This window comes from Pseudopodoces humilis, chromosome 10 (assembly GCF_049639895.1).
Source record: "Pseudopodoces humilis isolate 2021_Gansu_Grassland_sample_001 chromosome 10, ASM4963989v1, whole genome shotgun sequence".
Classification (NCBI taxonomy): domain Eukaryota; kingdom Metazoa; phylum Chordata; class Aves; order Passeriformes; family Paridae; genus Pseudopodoces; species Pseudopodoces humilis.
This window is the reverse complement of record NC_142209.1, coordinates 25,364,538-25,380,966: the sequence shown is the minus strand read 5'-3', so window position 1 is coordinate 25,380,966 and position 16,429 is coordinate 25,364,538. Positions and strand designations below refer to the sequence as shown.

At 40.5% G+C, this 16,429-nt stretch overlaps 1 protein-coding gene across 8 annotated transcripts in view; it reads right to left on the bottom strand.

The window, feature by feature from the left end:
• ELAVL4 (ELAV like RNA binding protein 4) overlaps positions 1 to 16,429 on the bottom strand; it is an 80,176-nt gene that overhangs the window by 40,621 nt on the left and 23,126 nt on the right. For all 8 annotated transcript variants that reach the window (XM_088060437.1, XM_088060435.1, XM_088060434.1 and 5 more), the window contains exon 2: positions 758 to 998. In XM_088060437.1, the coding sequence (XP_087916563.1) occupies positions 758 to 998 (241 nt within the window). The remainder of the gene's footprint in view (positions 1 to 757; positions 999 to 16,429) is intronic.

Here is a 16,429-nt window from a genome sequence, read left to right as displayed (position 1 = left end):
CAGCCCTGGTGATGCACTGAACAGCAGTGAAATTTCAGCTGCTCCCACCTACGGTGTGAGTAGACACACAACCTATAAAACTAACCTATAAAGCAAGCTATAAAAGCTGATTGTTCATCCCATCTTGTGCACCAGTGAATTCCTGGTCTGCGGCAGAAAGGATGTGGATTAGGCCAGGTGCATCTGCACCCATCCACACCTCCTCTAGTGACAGTGCAGACACTTCTTGTTGAGGCAGCATCTGCCATGGGAGGCTTTTATTCCTTCTCTGATTCAGAGCACCATGGTCAATAAGCTGTGATGGACATGCAGCCCCACCTCACCTTACAGTGTTCTTAAACAGGCAGAAATCTAATGAGGGTCTGGTAAAGCTCAAATGGCAGTCAGAATTAGGAACTAACAGCTGGCCCAAGCCATTCAGACAAGTCCATGTTCAATAAAATGAGAATGAACAGGAAAGCAAAGGCCACTGGCTAAGCTCTCCTGCGAGAAGCTGCACAGTGTGTAACACACATCCAGACTGGCAATGTTCAGACTTCTCCCCCAGATGTGCAGAGGATGAGAGACAGACAAGGGGCTTCTCAGCAGTTCTAGATCCAGTGTGCAGCATTGAAAACAAAAGGCTTGCCCCTGAAGTTTAGCACTGCATCTGCTGCATGCCCTGTGTTAGCACTTGCAGTACAAGCACCAAGGTTCTGCTGACCCCAGATATAAGCTGACCCTAACGCAGGCAAAGTCCGCGACACGAAGCGCTTACCTGTGATTTTGTCTCTCACGAGCTTGCAGGATTCGATTTCACCAATGCTCCCGAAGAGACTCCTGAACTCCTCCTGGGTCATGTTCTGGGGTAAATAGTTGACTATGAGGTTGGTTTTGCTGTCATCTGTAGCAGCCCCTGTCTGCATGGGGGAAGGGCAGTTTCTACTGTTGCTGGAGGGTCCATTGGTTGTATTGGAAGTAGGGCCATTCGACACCTGAGGCTCCATGGTGCTAATTATCTATAGCAAAATAAGAGAAAGGGGGAAAAAAACCACCCTTAAGTTTCATAGATACAATAGCTATTTTTAAAGATACTCACAAACGAATGAGTAGGTAGCATTCATGGCCAATTTAGATACTTCAACAAAAAAACCCGGCTTGATTCCTCTGTTATTGTTGCAAAGTAGGTCATGCTAGTCTTTGGCTGTGAGCATATACTAAGATGCAGTTAAAAAACCTTCTTTTTTTGTTAATGCGAAGCTGATTTCTGCTTTCATCACGCAGCCATTTTCACAAATGTAAATTTAAACCACATAAATTTAATTATAATTTAAGGTAATAATCATAATTAAAATTATAGTTCCATTAAATCAGATGAAGTAAGTGTATGGCTCTATATGAAAAGGTAAAATATTTTACCTATTTAATAACTGTATCACAGAGTGCAATGACAACATTAACCAGGCACAGTCAATCTGCACTGTGTCGTCACTCAGCTTGCCTTCAATTAATAAACTCGGGTGTCCCAAGACATACCATTTACTGGTTCCAGTGATGACCTATATTCTCCACCTATATTTTTCACTAATGAACTGACACCTCTTTAAATAATAAAGCCCTGGATTTGCAATCTTCACAGATACAAAGGTCTTCAGATATTTACTAGAATCAAAAAGGTTTAATCAAAGAAAGGCTTATCAGGCACAGGTGAAGGCTGGAAGTATAACAAGCACATTTATCTTGAAACACAAAACTCCAGTTTTCACAGAGGAGACTCAAACAGACCTTTCCAAAAAACAACAAATAACAATCCAGCTTAGCAAAGTGTGTTGCAGGACAGTAGCCCCATTGTCACCAGTGCCACCCATCACGTGAGCAAAGCTGCCTGCATGTTTATCTGCAGAACACAAGTTTTTATCCCAAAACTGCACACACAAAGGAAGCAGAAAAACCTGGGTACTTCAAGCTTTTTCTGTATAATTTGCCTCTACCGTGGCTTCTAGCCCCATCTTCGCTGTCACCAGTAATGCCAAAGGAAGGGCATCATCTTAGTCTCAAATCTGGATAAATTAAAGCCATGTAAATGGTGGCTTTTGCTGTCTGCTGTGAAATTTGTGATGTGCAGCTTCACTGGAATCGAAGATCATCCCTTGGATGGGCTCAGCCTCCCTCCACCAGAGGGGTCACTGATGCAAACTGCTGCCCCAGGCAGGAGATTCCACTGCCCAAGGGACAGTGACAAACATGGGAGAACAGAGGGCTAAGGCACCACACACTCTGAACCTGGTATTCTTCCGATCCTGTAATTATTATAATTACTAAAGGCTTAATTTGCTTTCTTTTTTAAATCCAGGGAGGTACATATTGTGACAAATTAGGCCTGTAATTCAGGAGGATAGGGACACACACACACCAAAAAAAGGGTGTCTATTCTAAAATTAACTGCAAGAGGGTGGCTCAGAGTCTAAATAGGTTATATTCTGGTCATGTCTTTTTTTTAATTGAAATGTTTCAGCGTTAGTTTAATGCCTCATTTAGGATATAACCCTCTTTTTTATCAATGGAAATAAGTTTTGAATTACCATTATTTTTATTATCAAGCCCAGGAATAGCTACTTGGTTTAACAGCTTTTAAATAAAAAGAAGCCTTGCCACATTGTGCTTAACAGAAATGCCTTAAAACCACACAGCAGAATCATTTTGAAAATAAACTGCACAAAAATAGTCACTTCTTGAAAGACATGGGCATATCCAAACCAGAATCCCCCTGCCAATTTTACCAGCCACGTGGCACCAAGTACTGCTGGCATCCTTGGCCAAGCTGTGCCAGCCCCACACACTCTTCCTTCGAGATTCCCCCTTCTACCCGGCATCGGCCATACTTCCTTCGTTCCATCCATGTATTTACTCACACGTACTACTTAAAAGCTTCAGATGCTGCTAAATCTATTTAGCTCGGGATTCCAGCTGGAAGATCATCCTTTGATCTCCGCACCTCCGCGACCCCACGGCAGACGCGGGCTCTGAGCTCCACCAGCAGCTGCTGCGGGGCCGGGGTTCGCACCCCAAGGCGGCCGCGCTCCAGCTCAGCACAGCCTGCTCCTACGGGCTGCATCCGCATCCACTCGGTTGAAACTGGGGGAAAAAAATCCCAGTTCCAACGCTACCGCGCAGTCAGAGGATGAGTGAAGCAGCTGACACGGTTAACGGCAGCTTCCCGTGTGCCTTTACATCGCTGGACCATATTCTTCCCAGCATAAAACCCCGCAAGATAAGCTGCAGTTTTAGGGACTGATCCTGCCCCTCTGGAGCTGGCAGGAATACCAGACCACTGGTTTCAGTTTCAGCAGAAGCAGGACTTCTGCACAACACACCGAGGAAGGTACATCATCTATTCTTAGCAACAGACTCAAAAGCTATCTATAGTTCCCCGCAGTAGACAATAAACCCTGGGTCTTTTAAAATCTGTGAAAGAAAACAAAATTCCAAACCGGTTGGTGTCCTACTTAGGCATTTTGCAAATGCTTTTTACTTAAATTTGCAGCATCCATACCTTCCCCACCAAGCAAAGGAACAGAATTCAATCCAAGACATTTAAAACAGTCGGAACATTAAGAGTAAGCTGCTCGGTAAAAATCTGTTCCCGAACAAGTACATTTCCTCATATACTTCAAAGTATCTTGGCATAAACTAATTTTGCACCAGGTGCCAGGTTTTCTTCCTAGTTACTCTCAACTCCAATTAGGTTGTCTTGATTTTTTAATAGTAGAAAGGAAAACCAAGGCACTTATCTGCCCTTCAAATTATTGCCAAGTCATAGGTTACTGAAAATCCATTTGCTATATACATATTAAAAAAGAGATAATGGATAAAGAGAAATGTTGAAGAATTATTAAAGGCATTTCTGATAAAGGATTTCAGATTTTTTTTTAACTGCATGATTTTAAGTCTCCATTTACAGAGTGATTTCTGTGCAAAAGCAGTTCTGTAGCAGAGCTTGCCTTCGAAGTTCTCACAGGCACAAAGGACTAACTCTTGCTTTAGGTGTGCATACTGACTCCTGCCATGAGGAAAGACTTACAGTGGTAGGGCTAACAACAAGGTAAGCCCTGGCTCCTGTCCCCAGCATGCCTGAACCTCAAACCCCGGGCAGAGTTCAGTGTGCATGCTCTGGGATGTTTATCGTCAAGCACTGTTTTTAATATTAAGTAGCTGTTGATTCCACATCAGTCAGCACATTACGTAAGAGGAAGATTATTTATTCAAATAGATTTCAACATGACAGTCGCTGTATGCTTTTTTTCTCTATCCACAACACTAAGATTTAAATTTTTAATTCAATACCTGTATCACAATGTGAACATTTTTAAAATCAATCCTCCGGTTTCCAGGGCACACAGTTAACTTACTATGTTTTAATTATGGGTAATAACTTTTTTAAATACAGGAAAGTATTGGGCTGCAATTAAATTCTACCAAAATACCAAAGAAGGCTCTAAGTCTGCCTAACTCATCAAGTGCTTATCTGGATACAGGCAAAACAAATATTGAAAATTCGAGAGTGACTTAACCTCAATGTTCATTTTTCAAAATCAAAACATACAGTTATCCCTGAAGGTATTCTTAAACCTCCATAAGCAAGTAAAATTAGCAATATCTGTGCTCTGAGCAACATCTTTTGGTAGACCTTTTCTGACCCAATTTAGGCAGTTACTACAGGTCCTGAAATATTACAGTGCAAATGTCATGTGTGATGACATTCACAATGCGACTGGTATAAAGAGGCATTTTATTTTTGGGGGGGCAATAACTTGCCAAACTCCCAATACTGCAATACGATACTCTATATATATAGCAATAGTATCTTTGAAGAAGAATAAACTGCATTTATTGCTAATAGACCTTTGATCATTTAGCCACCAATAAACTGAATATTCTAACACTGACAAATACTATCTCTGATAGAATTTCACTGATTTTCTAAGTTACATGTTTCAAATTGTGCATGCATTTCATCAGACTGCTGCTTTTAAAAATTACGATTTCCTGATGTACTACTTTTCTCACTATGGTAATGGATCAGCAAAGTACAAGGTATTTTAGTTTGACAGATTTCACAAATAAATGCTTTGGGGAAGACAACATAAGCTTTGCCAGTGTTTTGCAAAACAATGCTTTACCAAAAGGCTTGGTATAAACCACTCCCACAGAGTATCTGCCACAAATACCCATTAGAGAAATTCTTACATTACTAATGTTTCAGAAATACTTCCGCCACATCTTCATTGTTTTTTCAATTAATGCAATTAATTTCAACTTATTCCTGCTAAAATATTAGCTCCAACAATAATGCAAAAAATACCTGTATGTATAAACACAACTATTACAATTATAAACTATTACAAGCTGGAGTAACTGACACTAATCTTCATTTATTACAGTAAATGTGTGACATCCATCTACCATTACAAAGCACAGTTAATGAATCATTTGGAAAACTACCCACAGCCTAAGACAGCCTTATCTCCCTATTACATGCACAAGCAATAGCCAATGGCTCAATAAATGTAAATATAATTTTTTTATATTACAAAATTTGCTATCAGCAGTCTAAGAGAAGGTCTGCATGTTGAACTGAGGCTGTCACATATGTACACTGAAAGTAGCTTGCATTAAGCAAATAATCAGCACCCTTTCTTGATATCTGAATTATGTATACTCCACTGACCATGTTCCACAATAAACAGAAACTGATTTTCTATGTATAAAAAAACCACAATTAAGAATAAGTTATTTATAGGCGCTAAAGAGAAGTGTTTTTAAACATACAACAAACAATCTTTTCCTAAAATCAAAATCTGAAAAAAATTCTAAACCCCAGAAAATTCATGCAGACATATCCATTTTGAAGACTCAGAAGTCAAAAAAGTTAGCTATGAATAATGAACTGTTCACAGCACCTAAATGCCAAGAAAAATGATCATGGCAAATTACACCTCATGAAGAATTAATGAGGTCTAATTTTATATTATTTCTAAGTGTTCATTAATGAACAAACTCAGAACATTCTCCCATAAAAAAGAGTTTAGATAAATAATGCAAAGCTCTTACTTTATCAAAAAAAGCTCTTTAATTAGCATTGCAAGTTGTTTGCTTTTACAAGTGAAAACAAATGGTGCCATGGCAGAGGTCCCACAGCCATCCCGTGAAAAACGATGACAAAAGAAGAAACAAACAAAAACCTCTCTAAGAAAATAAATGTAGATTCACAAAGGTTTCCCTCATACAATGAGAAACAGGCTTTAACTCCCTGCATATCTGCTCTTTTGAATGGAAGTCAGCACAGTACAAGCCTGTTCCCTTAGAACTTTTCTGCAGGTGAGAAAATCCCCACTTGCAGGAGCTGCCTGCCCAGTCCATCCACAGCCTTGCCATCTGCTGAGCCATGCAGAGCCGTGCCAAAGGCAGGAGGTTGGTCCATGGGCACGGAGCAGAACACACAAACACATCCAGGTCCCTCAGCCCTGTTTCCAGCCCAGGAACCCCACCCCAGTTTAAAATGCACCCACTGCTTCTCTCTCCACCGGCATTTAGCACATTCTTGCAGAATGAGGCACTGGATCACAAAACGTTCAGGATACATCATGCCACCTTCCCACAGGAGCGTTAAAGGAAAAGAACAAAGTGATTTTAAGCGTTCCTTGGTTCAAAACCACGACTGCAGCCAGAGCAAGAAGCAGGTGCACCTGAACCACACGTGGACTTCTGTCTAAAGTGACTTCAGGCGTGGCAAGTGATGCTCTGTGTGCAGCTCCAGTACAGGTTCTTAACTGTAACAACTGTCAAATTTCACCATCAATTACATTTTTATTATAGCTTATATATTGCACACTAGACTGTACTATTATTTACCTAATAAACACATCATGAACATGAAATAAAGGAGGAAAATGAAGCTTTTTAGTCTAATCTGCCTGGAGGCAAATCCAATACCCCAGAAACAAATCATTATCTAACCCCCCATATTTTGACATGTTCCCCACTCATATGCACTTCTACATGCTGCTACATCCTTACCCTCCTTGGAGCAGAAGTCATATTTAATATTTTAAATACAGACATAGCTCAAAGTCTCAGAAAACTAGCAATCTCTGGCTCTTATGGCACAGATATGGCCGTCTTGCTTTCAGAGTGTGCTGCACTCAGGTTGAAATGGCATTCGAACATTTTCAGCAAATCCACGTTTATGGGTGCCACAATAATTGTTCAGAGCTCACAAATGATCCAAATGGAGAAGACAACAAGTGCATGCATTTTAAGATGCAAACCTCGGCTCAGATAAAGGAGAAAAAAAAATATTTTCCTTAGCAGCTAAATTTATCTTGAACCAGACCATTATAGGCTTTTGCATGAATATGCTAAACCAAAATATTCTGCAGTGAAATGAATGCAAAGTTTATTGGCAATATTACTTGTTATCACAGCAGTGTGTGAAGGACATAAGCCATGGCAGCACCAAGTTGTGCTGTACAAATGGGCAGTAAAGCAGGGACTTGCTGCTCTACCAAAACAGTGACAAAAAGCAGAAAGGCAAAACCTGTTATTTTTTTATTCCACATTTCACAGAAGTGAAATTAAAAAAGTCAGACCAGATGAAAGTATCTAGGCAAACTGCTGAAGTTTCACAGAAAGCTGTGGCAACCCCATAATGCACCACCCTACCCTCAAACCTGGCCCACTGCTAAAGTACAATTCCTAACAACCTAATGAAAAAAAACCCAGTGTAATAATGGTGCACCAAACTGCATTTTTTTTTTTGAGTTTCAGATAAATGTGTTCTGTTCCCACAAAGTATGGACTCTACAGTTTTGCATTTGATTTTAAGTTCAAAAGAGAATGAGTAGGGGGGGGAAAAAGACACCAAAATAAGTCACAACTATTTCAACATCAATAGCTACTAGTTGAGCAGCAGGGGAAAACACTCTTGGAACCTCACATCCAATAACTACACTAAAGATAGGAACAAAGGCACCATATCGCACACTTCGCATAATCTCTTACTCTTCCTGCAAGTACTCTGGGGGTAAGAAATTGGAGGAGGAGAACTACAATTATCATTCATACAGCTCAGCACTCTGCAAAGCTCAGAGGAAACACGCAGGACTGGGGAGCAGGTGCACAGACAAGCACTCCATGCACAGCAGTTTCTGGGAAGCGTGGCACATTTTGTAAGGACAACAATATTTGCCCGGAAGCAGAATATAGTTATAGTCCTGCGTTGTGTATTACCTTAACTCAAAACGTGAGATTCTTTATGAACTTCTACTGAGCTTTACTTTCAACTATTTCCAGCTTCTTCTTTTCTCTTGCAAAGATTATCAAGAAACTATGCCTATCGGAAACCTCAGAGGTGTTTGGCTCTATTCTTCTTCTATATTTCAGTATCTTATCCACAGCAACCACACTTGGAAATGGTGAGGAAGAAAGTGGTGTAATAGGTGATGGGCACAGAGATTTCCTTCTGTCCCTGGATCAGGGTTGTCCTTTTTATTAAGGCCAACTGAATTCTGGAATGCCAGCCAGTTATCCCCTACTTCATTAAGAATGGTTTCACCAAAATTTGTGATAACCTTCTACCGTTAAACGCAATTCATACATGAAGAGATGGGAAAACACAACCTTGATTTCACAGCATTTAAACACCACTCTGGAACACAGCTTTGGAGAAAGCCATCACCAAAAACACCGAGAGAGGAAAACAGATGTATCCTGTCTGTTTAGGTGGGTTATCCAACCAGCTCAGGTTAAAAACCCTCACAACCACTTCTATCCCACAGACCACAGCCTGCAGCAGAGGCTGGTGGCAGGAAGGTGTCCTACTTCGGTCCTGGGACACGGCCATCAGTGGCTCCTGCCCACCCACATCTCTGGGGGTCACCCGCCGCCTCTGCTCAAAGGTCTGCACTATTTTTGAACTGAAATAAAGACAACACGGTCAGGCTTTCAGTTCTGAAGGAACATCTATTTCTTCTTCAGTCACACTTCTACTTCTGCCAAATTCATACCAGGCAACCCTGTGCCTAAAATTTTACAAGGGCTTCATTTCAGTAATTTCATCATTCCAGATTGCTTCTTATTCCCTCCTATCTTTTCACTAAGGCTACTACTTATTCTCTCAAGATGCATATGAAGGCTAAAGGAGTCCAAAAAAATCAATCTCGGCAAAAAGAGGTCTTTCTCAGACTGACACTCCAGGCCAAAACTTGATTAAACTATCCTCTTTCTCCATGGGCCGCAATTTATTAAGATACCACAAAGGCAAGAGGTCTCCCAGTGACTGCATTATCCCTCTTGAAAAAAAGAACAGAAATCATAGTTGAAATCTGTTAACAGGGTGATAGAAAACCAGATAGACCATCAAAAACATTAAGTACATGAGGAAAACTCTAAAAGACTGAAAAGGGTCTCAAAAGCCTACATGTTAGACAATAAGAGCATGGTAAAGATCAACATTTAAGACAGATTCTCAGTCTAAAGGACATGCAGCCTAAAAATACACTGAAATGAAAGCAAAGGAAATTGAGAGAGTATTTTTATATTTCTGGTTACTTTCTGAATTTTATTTTTAGCTCAATTTTGTTTCCTAATCACTACTCACTTGTTTGGTTTACTGACTCTATTACTGAGTTATATATTGCTAATCTGTAACTGAATTCTATTACTGCCTTGAGAATATGTATGTAGCACTGCGTACTGACGCACAGATTCCCACGGGGACGTACATGTTCATGTAAGAAGCAGACAGCTGCAAGTCTTCAGCTGCTGTAGACCTGTCACAATTCCACTTTATGGTTTTTTTTCTCTTTAAGAAAATAATCTAGAATAATTTGCAACCCTGGAGTTTAGACAGTGAAACCTGTGTTATGAGCCATACAGAAACCTAAAAACATCTACTTACCAGAAGGCAAAGCAAAGCAAGAATAGCGCGGGCTCTCCATGAAGCCTAGGAACATCCAACCCCCCACTGCTGTTATTTCTACTGAAGTTCTAGAAACAAAAAGCTACAATTTTTAGAAGCCCTTCAGCGATTTAATATTCATTAAAGTTCACTGCAATAGGATTTCAGCTCCTAAGCCATAAGCTCTTCTGAAAATGTTGCCCATATATTTTTCATGCAAAGACGGGTTTATATTAGGCAGGAATGGATGGCTTAGCAAAACACACGCCCTAACCAGGATGTTTTAAGGCTCTGTCCTCAACAGGACCTTAATGAAGACACACTGCTAAATGCAATTAGGAAACACTAATCAACATGTGTACATCTCAACTGCTGGCAACAGCATCTCTATGGATACTGCAGCTTGCAGGTCTAAGCGAGACAGACCCCAAAATAGAAACTATGATGTTCAGCTAACTCCTATCTCCACCATTAGAAATGTTTGCCTGCTGCAAGCTATGAGTATTTCTCTTAAAACTTAACTGGCTTAGTAATAAAAAAAGAAGTTTACATTTTTTCCACAATTCATCTATTAGTCTACAGCTCTGTACCACATTAACATTGCTTATGGAAACAACCTTCTCATAAAACAGAAGCATTCTCACTTCTGTAACATACCTATGGCAGAAAAAGTTACAATGAATTACTGAAAATAACACGCCATCACCATCATAAAGATAGTGAGCTGATAACAGAAACTCTAAACTAGAGAAGCTTCTGGGAGGAAAATAATCAGAAATCACCTTTGAGTAAGCAGAGGCAGCTGTTTACTCTGATGGCCTCACAAAACTACCTACAAAATGGCTTAAATAAGCAAGTTTTAAAGTCCTGCATGGGATAAGTATCTCAGTAATGCTTAAATTCAAAAAATCTTATGCATGACAGCATCTATGCTAAGCACAAAGACACATTATTATAGATTAGGAATATATTATGTATCAATAAAGGACAAAATACCAAGTACATATCTTCTACAGGGCAGGCTAACAGATCCTTATGTTTTATCCTAGATAAACTATTAATCTCTGTACTACAGAAGAGAAGCATGTCACAGGCCAACTCAAACACCTTCCTTAATAAATGTAAATTAACAAACACAGCCTGAACAGCAAGGAATTAAAAATGTACCAAAATTCCTCTTAAAAAGGTGAGCAGACCTTATGGATAATAATCCCAGGGTTGTAACACAATTCTGCTCAAGCACCCAACAGGAGCCCTGCCAAGCTCAGTCCCAGTTCAGGTGCCTGGGGACAGGGGGGAGCCCAGACCACCCCAGATGTCCTGACTCCCAAGCCCCATAAATGACACTTCACTTAGATGTCAAGAAGCAACTGGAAATACAACAGCCACTATTAGAGATCAGCAGGGAGAAACGTCCTAAGAGCCTAAACACATATGAACTAATGCTTGAGTATTAAAGTGGTCAAACCAACCAAATTAGTGTCCTCTATTGGCTGTGCTTTCCTTACAACACGCAGCAGCCACAGGCAGGTACTTTAAGCCTGGAGCTGGATCCACTTCCATCCATTTCACCTCAAACAAGCTGGTGACCAAAGTGACACTGTCATGATAAAAACCAATACATCACCTAAGCACTCTGGCCATGGAGATACTCAGCCCAAGTGTCCTGGTCCAGCCTGGTGCTGAAATGCTGGCAGAGAACGTGGCTCCTCCAGCAGCCGCATCGGCTACGTACAGCTGCAAAGCTCCTTGATCACCACAAAACATCACACAAATAATATTCACTTTTGCACTTAGCAAAGATTAACGATGGAAATTAAACTCATTTTCTATCCGAGGATTTACATTTGTGAGCACTTCTTTCAGTAGTTGGGTGATGACAAGCACAGACAATAAAAAAAGGATTCTAAAAATATACTACTCTTTTTCCCTGGATTAGTGTGTCTACAGTTAAATATAAACTGTGCTCTATAAATTATCAAACACAATGTCAAATTCTGAAGTGCTCTCTGGAATCTCTCACAGAGCACACGAAATACAGAATGATAATTTTGTCCTGGCCCAGTTAGTCTAAAGAACAATATGCTACTGTGCCGGATCACGGAGTTAGTTCCTATCAACGGCCACACTAAAAATGGCCACAGCCACCACCGTAGCTGCACACTGAATTTTTCAGGACCCTCTGCATCAAGCAAAGAGTTTAATTCCCTGAACAGCTGCTCTCACAGGAAGGGAATCGACAGCAACATTGTCACAGTATAGCTGGCACAGGCATATTAGGAAGAATTTCCAGCATTCATGCTTTCTGCTAAAAATCAACTTCCCCCTACTCATCTACTGCCAGTAACTTCATTTGGAACAAAGATATATTAGAACTATTTTTATTTAAGAAGCATTTATTTACATACATTATTACTTCTACGGAGTCGTGACTGTGCCTTCTGCTTTACAGAAATAACATCTCTGCCCACAATATCTTCTGCACATAGTAAAGCAAAAAGTCACTGACCACCATTCAAAGATCAAGAAGGACCAACAGAAGATTAATACAAGTACTGCAATTAACAGTCATCTTTATAAACCCTTTAAGCAGGCAGAAAAGCCAAATACCCCCCAAATACCTCTGATCCCCAAAGCAGAGTGCGTTAACATCCACCACAGTGTAGTGACTTAAATATAGGTTATTTCATGCCGTTGAGTCATGAATTTCATATTATCTAACATTAAACTGCTGCTGACTATGGGTGTCTACATATCAGCTGAAGGGGACTGAAAAAAGGCCTGGCCTCCCTTCGAGATTAGCATTCAACCCATTAAAAAGGTTTGTTAGTATTTTGCCCAAATAGATTTTTATGACTGTCTTTAACCCGAACTACTAGAACCACATTGACTTCCACACACACCAAGCACTTCACAGACATCAAGAGTCTTAATTAATCCAAAAGAAAAAACACCCCGATGTCAAATCTTCCAATGAAGTTCAGTCTAGCAATAATAATTCTCAAACTCACAAATATCAGTTTTGCTGTTAAGAGCAGTAGGGAAACATGGACTTCTGGCAACTGTCCTGACCAGCAGGAGCAGAGTCAGGATCTGAAATTCCATGTCCTTGCTAGGCAGTTGGACATAACATTACAAGAGGAGGCAGTTTTACTTTCAATTATAAATTGTGAGTAAATTGCTGTCTTTACTAGTTTTCCAGAAGGCAACCATGAGAGACTCTTAGAAAGAAAGAAAAGCAAGGACACGTGTCCTTCATCCCTCATGTCCCTACAAAGGCTTTTCAACAGCACTCAGCCTGGGAGAAAATACTTGGAAGTGCTCAGGCAACCACTCAGCCTCTCCAAAGGGGAGTGCATGCAATTCCAGGCCAACAGGTAGGACTGGGGCACAGTTACCTGCTCCAGCAGCAACCTTTTGGGGCCTCTACATGGAGATCAGGTGGGACCTTCTCACCAACTGCCCCTCAGGAAGCAAAAACCCAGGGAAGCGGTTTGGGTTTCCTTCCACAGCTCGGTGAGCGCTGCCGGGCGCGTGGCGAAGATCCGAAGGACTCGCGCGACTGGAAAGGCTCCAGTGGCATTGCTGCCCTCTGCCAACGCCAACATCACTTACGTGGGCACAGACGCATTACGTGTGGAACCTTCTCGAAGCACTGCAAGCGAGAGCCACCTCCCATAGTCACTGGTGTCTGCTTTGAAACAAGCACACATTATCGCACTGCCTTCACCTCCAAGGGAATGCTCCGAAGCCACCAAATGCCACTGCCCTGACTCCGAAAAACGCTGGCGCACTTCTCCAGACTGGGAAAGCTACCAGCAGTAATGTATATGGAGTTTTAAAGCAATTAGCGAAGTTTAATTTTAAAAGAATAAAATAAATGAAAGCTTATTTTCCCCCCAGAATTCAAGGACAAATAATTTCCCATCACAACAGCACTGCTGACGCAACCGCGCGTGCCTTAGCAACGCAGGCATACTACAGCATTTTATATACATCATGCCTCTAAATATTGTCAAAGCCAGGCTTGTATGTTACTGCGCAACTACATCTCATTTCCAGAGAGGACACACAAAGGTTTAGCTATCTTTTGTTTTAATTAATTTTTTTTTTTTTCTTAATATTCTGTCTTTTCTCCCCATTTAGTTAATGACTCCTAACTGGTTGTCAGCATTTCCTGACTTGTACAGATTTTCTTAGCCATTGAGGTGAAAGTCCTCATGTAAGACACTGTCAAGGGTAGAACAATAGGTAAGACAGGCTCTCCACTTCCTCCCTACTTTTTGGGGCTCTAAAGAAGCAATAATGCATCAGGAGCTCCATTAGGGAACACATTTTCACTACAGAAAATAAAGCTCAACTCAACACTGCTGAGCTAATTCTTAATGAATTCATGCAAGCAACGCAAATGCTATAAGTAAGACAATGTTAGGCAGTTCCAAGAATTAACTGTATTCTTATTATGATCTCATCTGAGAGTATTTAATTTCTAACACTGATATTCCAATGCTATTGCAAACTCTAAATATTTAAATGAATAAACAACAAACAAAAGGTCTCATCTTCAGTGCCCCAAGCTATCATCCAAAACTAGTTATAATTAAAGGTGTGAACAACAGAGTAACAAACCTGCAAAGTCAAGGTTCTGAGAAATTAATGGGCATCACACCACTGCACCAGTTCAAATTTATCACTCATTATCTCCCCGACTAGCACAGTGCTGTTTCACATATTAGTGCCTCCTCCTTTCCTCCAAGCCTTTCCTGCCTTTTCTAGATGGCTAATTTTATACAATTACTGCCTCTGACACATTGGGACCTTTTCCCCCCCCATTCCTTCTTCTTGCTGTAAAGCTAGTGACCTACAAAAGCCCCCTGTACCTAAAATATTCTAGTATTTAAAAAAGTAAAGACTGATCATTTGAGGGGAAAAAGCAACCAGTCTCTAAGTATCTGTTTCTCCAGTATGCTCCCTTTACATTTTCTCAAACGGTTAAATGTACCCAAAGGCTGAGGTGAGGTACAGGTACCCCTTAAATGTGTTTTACTAGGACTAAAACTATAGTACTTGTTGAATTGCAACACTGCCCTCCTCTTCACAAAGTTCCTTAGAAAATTAAAAATGTGCCTTCTTTTAAAGTTACTCCAAGTCCTATGCTGCTGGTAACTGGACATGTACAGAAATGATAGGGAAGTGTTCCATTCCCCTCCTCACCCAAATCCCAGCGCTTTCCTTAACATCAATTCAAATGGGAAGGGAAGATACACATGCACAAACACACACACACAAAAATACACACGTACCCATCTCTTCCTCCACCCTACACGGAAAGGAAAAGAGCAAGAGAAGGAGAGGAGTGCAAGGGGGAGGGGTGACTTTCCATCACAGATTAGCAAATTTTGAAAAATCTGGCCTATCCCTTACAGACATACCATGCTTTTTAACATCACCTCACTTGCAAGAAAACTGTTTGTGCCCACTTCTCCCCCAAAACCTCAATGACATTGAAAAAATACTGCATTGCAGTATTTGCCAGTGCATCAGAGTGTATCCAGTTCGCTGTCCCACAGACAAACAAATGTACATTTTAATGTGTCCAGGCATGTAAATGAGGTGTCCAGAGGACACAGATTGCCAAAACAGACAAGTGGATTTGTCAAGTTATCTGCATCTCTCTCCCTCTCACCATAATATTCTCTGCCACTGTCCATTTCTTGCCTGGGCTGTTTGCTGAAATTATTTTCAAAGTCCAAGTTCCCAAAGAAGACACCAAATTCCCCTGCCAGAATATGGGACACAATCGTATCTTATTTCTTTTGAAAAACCTCAGGGTGTAGAGTGGCTCTAGGTTATGTACCAACAGTATGACAATTACTCACAGAAAATAACCTGCATTTATTTAGTACACTCCCAGCATACCAAGTACGAAGACTGAAGAAAAAAAAAATTCCCTGTAACTTAGAAGACATTATTAAAAAAAATTAATCCATTAAATATATGTAAGAATAATGCAACTAGATTTTCTTTCAATAGAGTCACAATATTTAACAGGACCAAATAAAGATGATGAAGACTATTTCAAACCCATTCAAATGGGATTTTTAAGTATACCCCTTCCAGCTCATTGTAACCATCCTTTGTCACAACAGCTTGGGCTCACTTTGAGAGAGCTCAAAAAGGTAAAATTAATAAAGAGGACGAAAGCAAAGGCGGCAACCAAGCCAGTCACCAGTGGAAAGGCATCCCTGTATCTAACATGGGGACTTGATTAGTGGAGTACGCGGGGACAGGATTTTAAACTGATGGCTGGTATTCACATTGCATCAATATCCAATTGTAACATTTCCTCCTTTCACACTAGTACACCATGACAACAGTTTTTTTTAAAAAAATAAAAGTGTCATGTCTAAGGACAACTACATTTTCTGTATTTTTTTTGTCTCAACAGAAAGAGGTTATACGTTTTCTTTTAGTATTACTAGCAATCTTAAT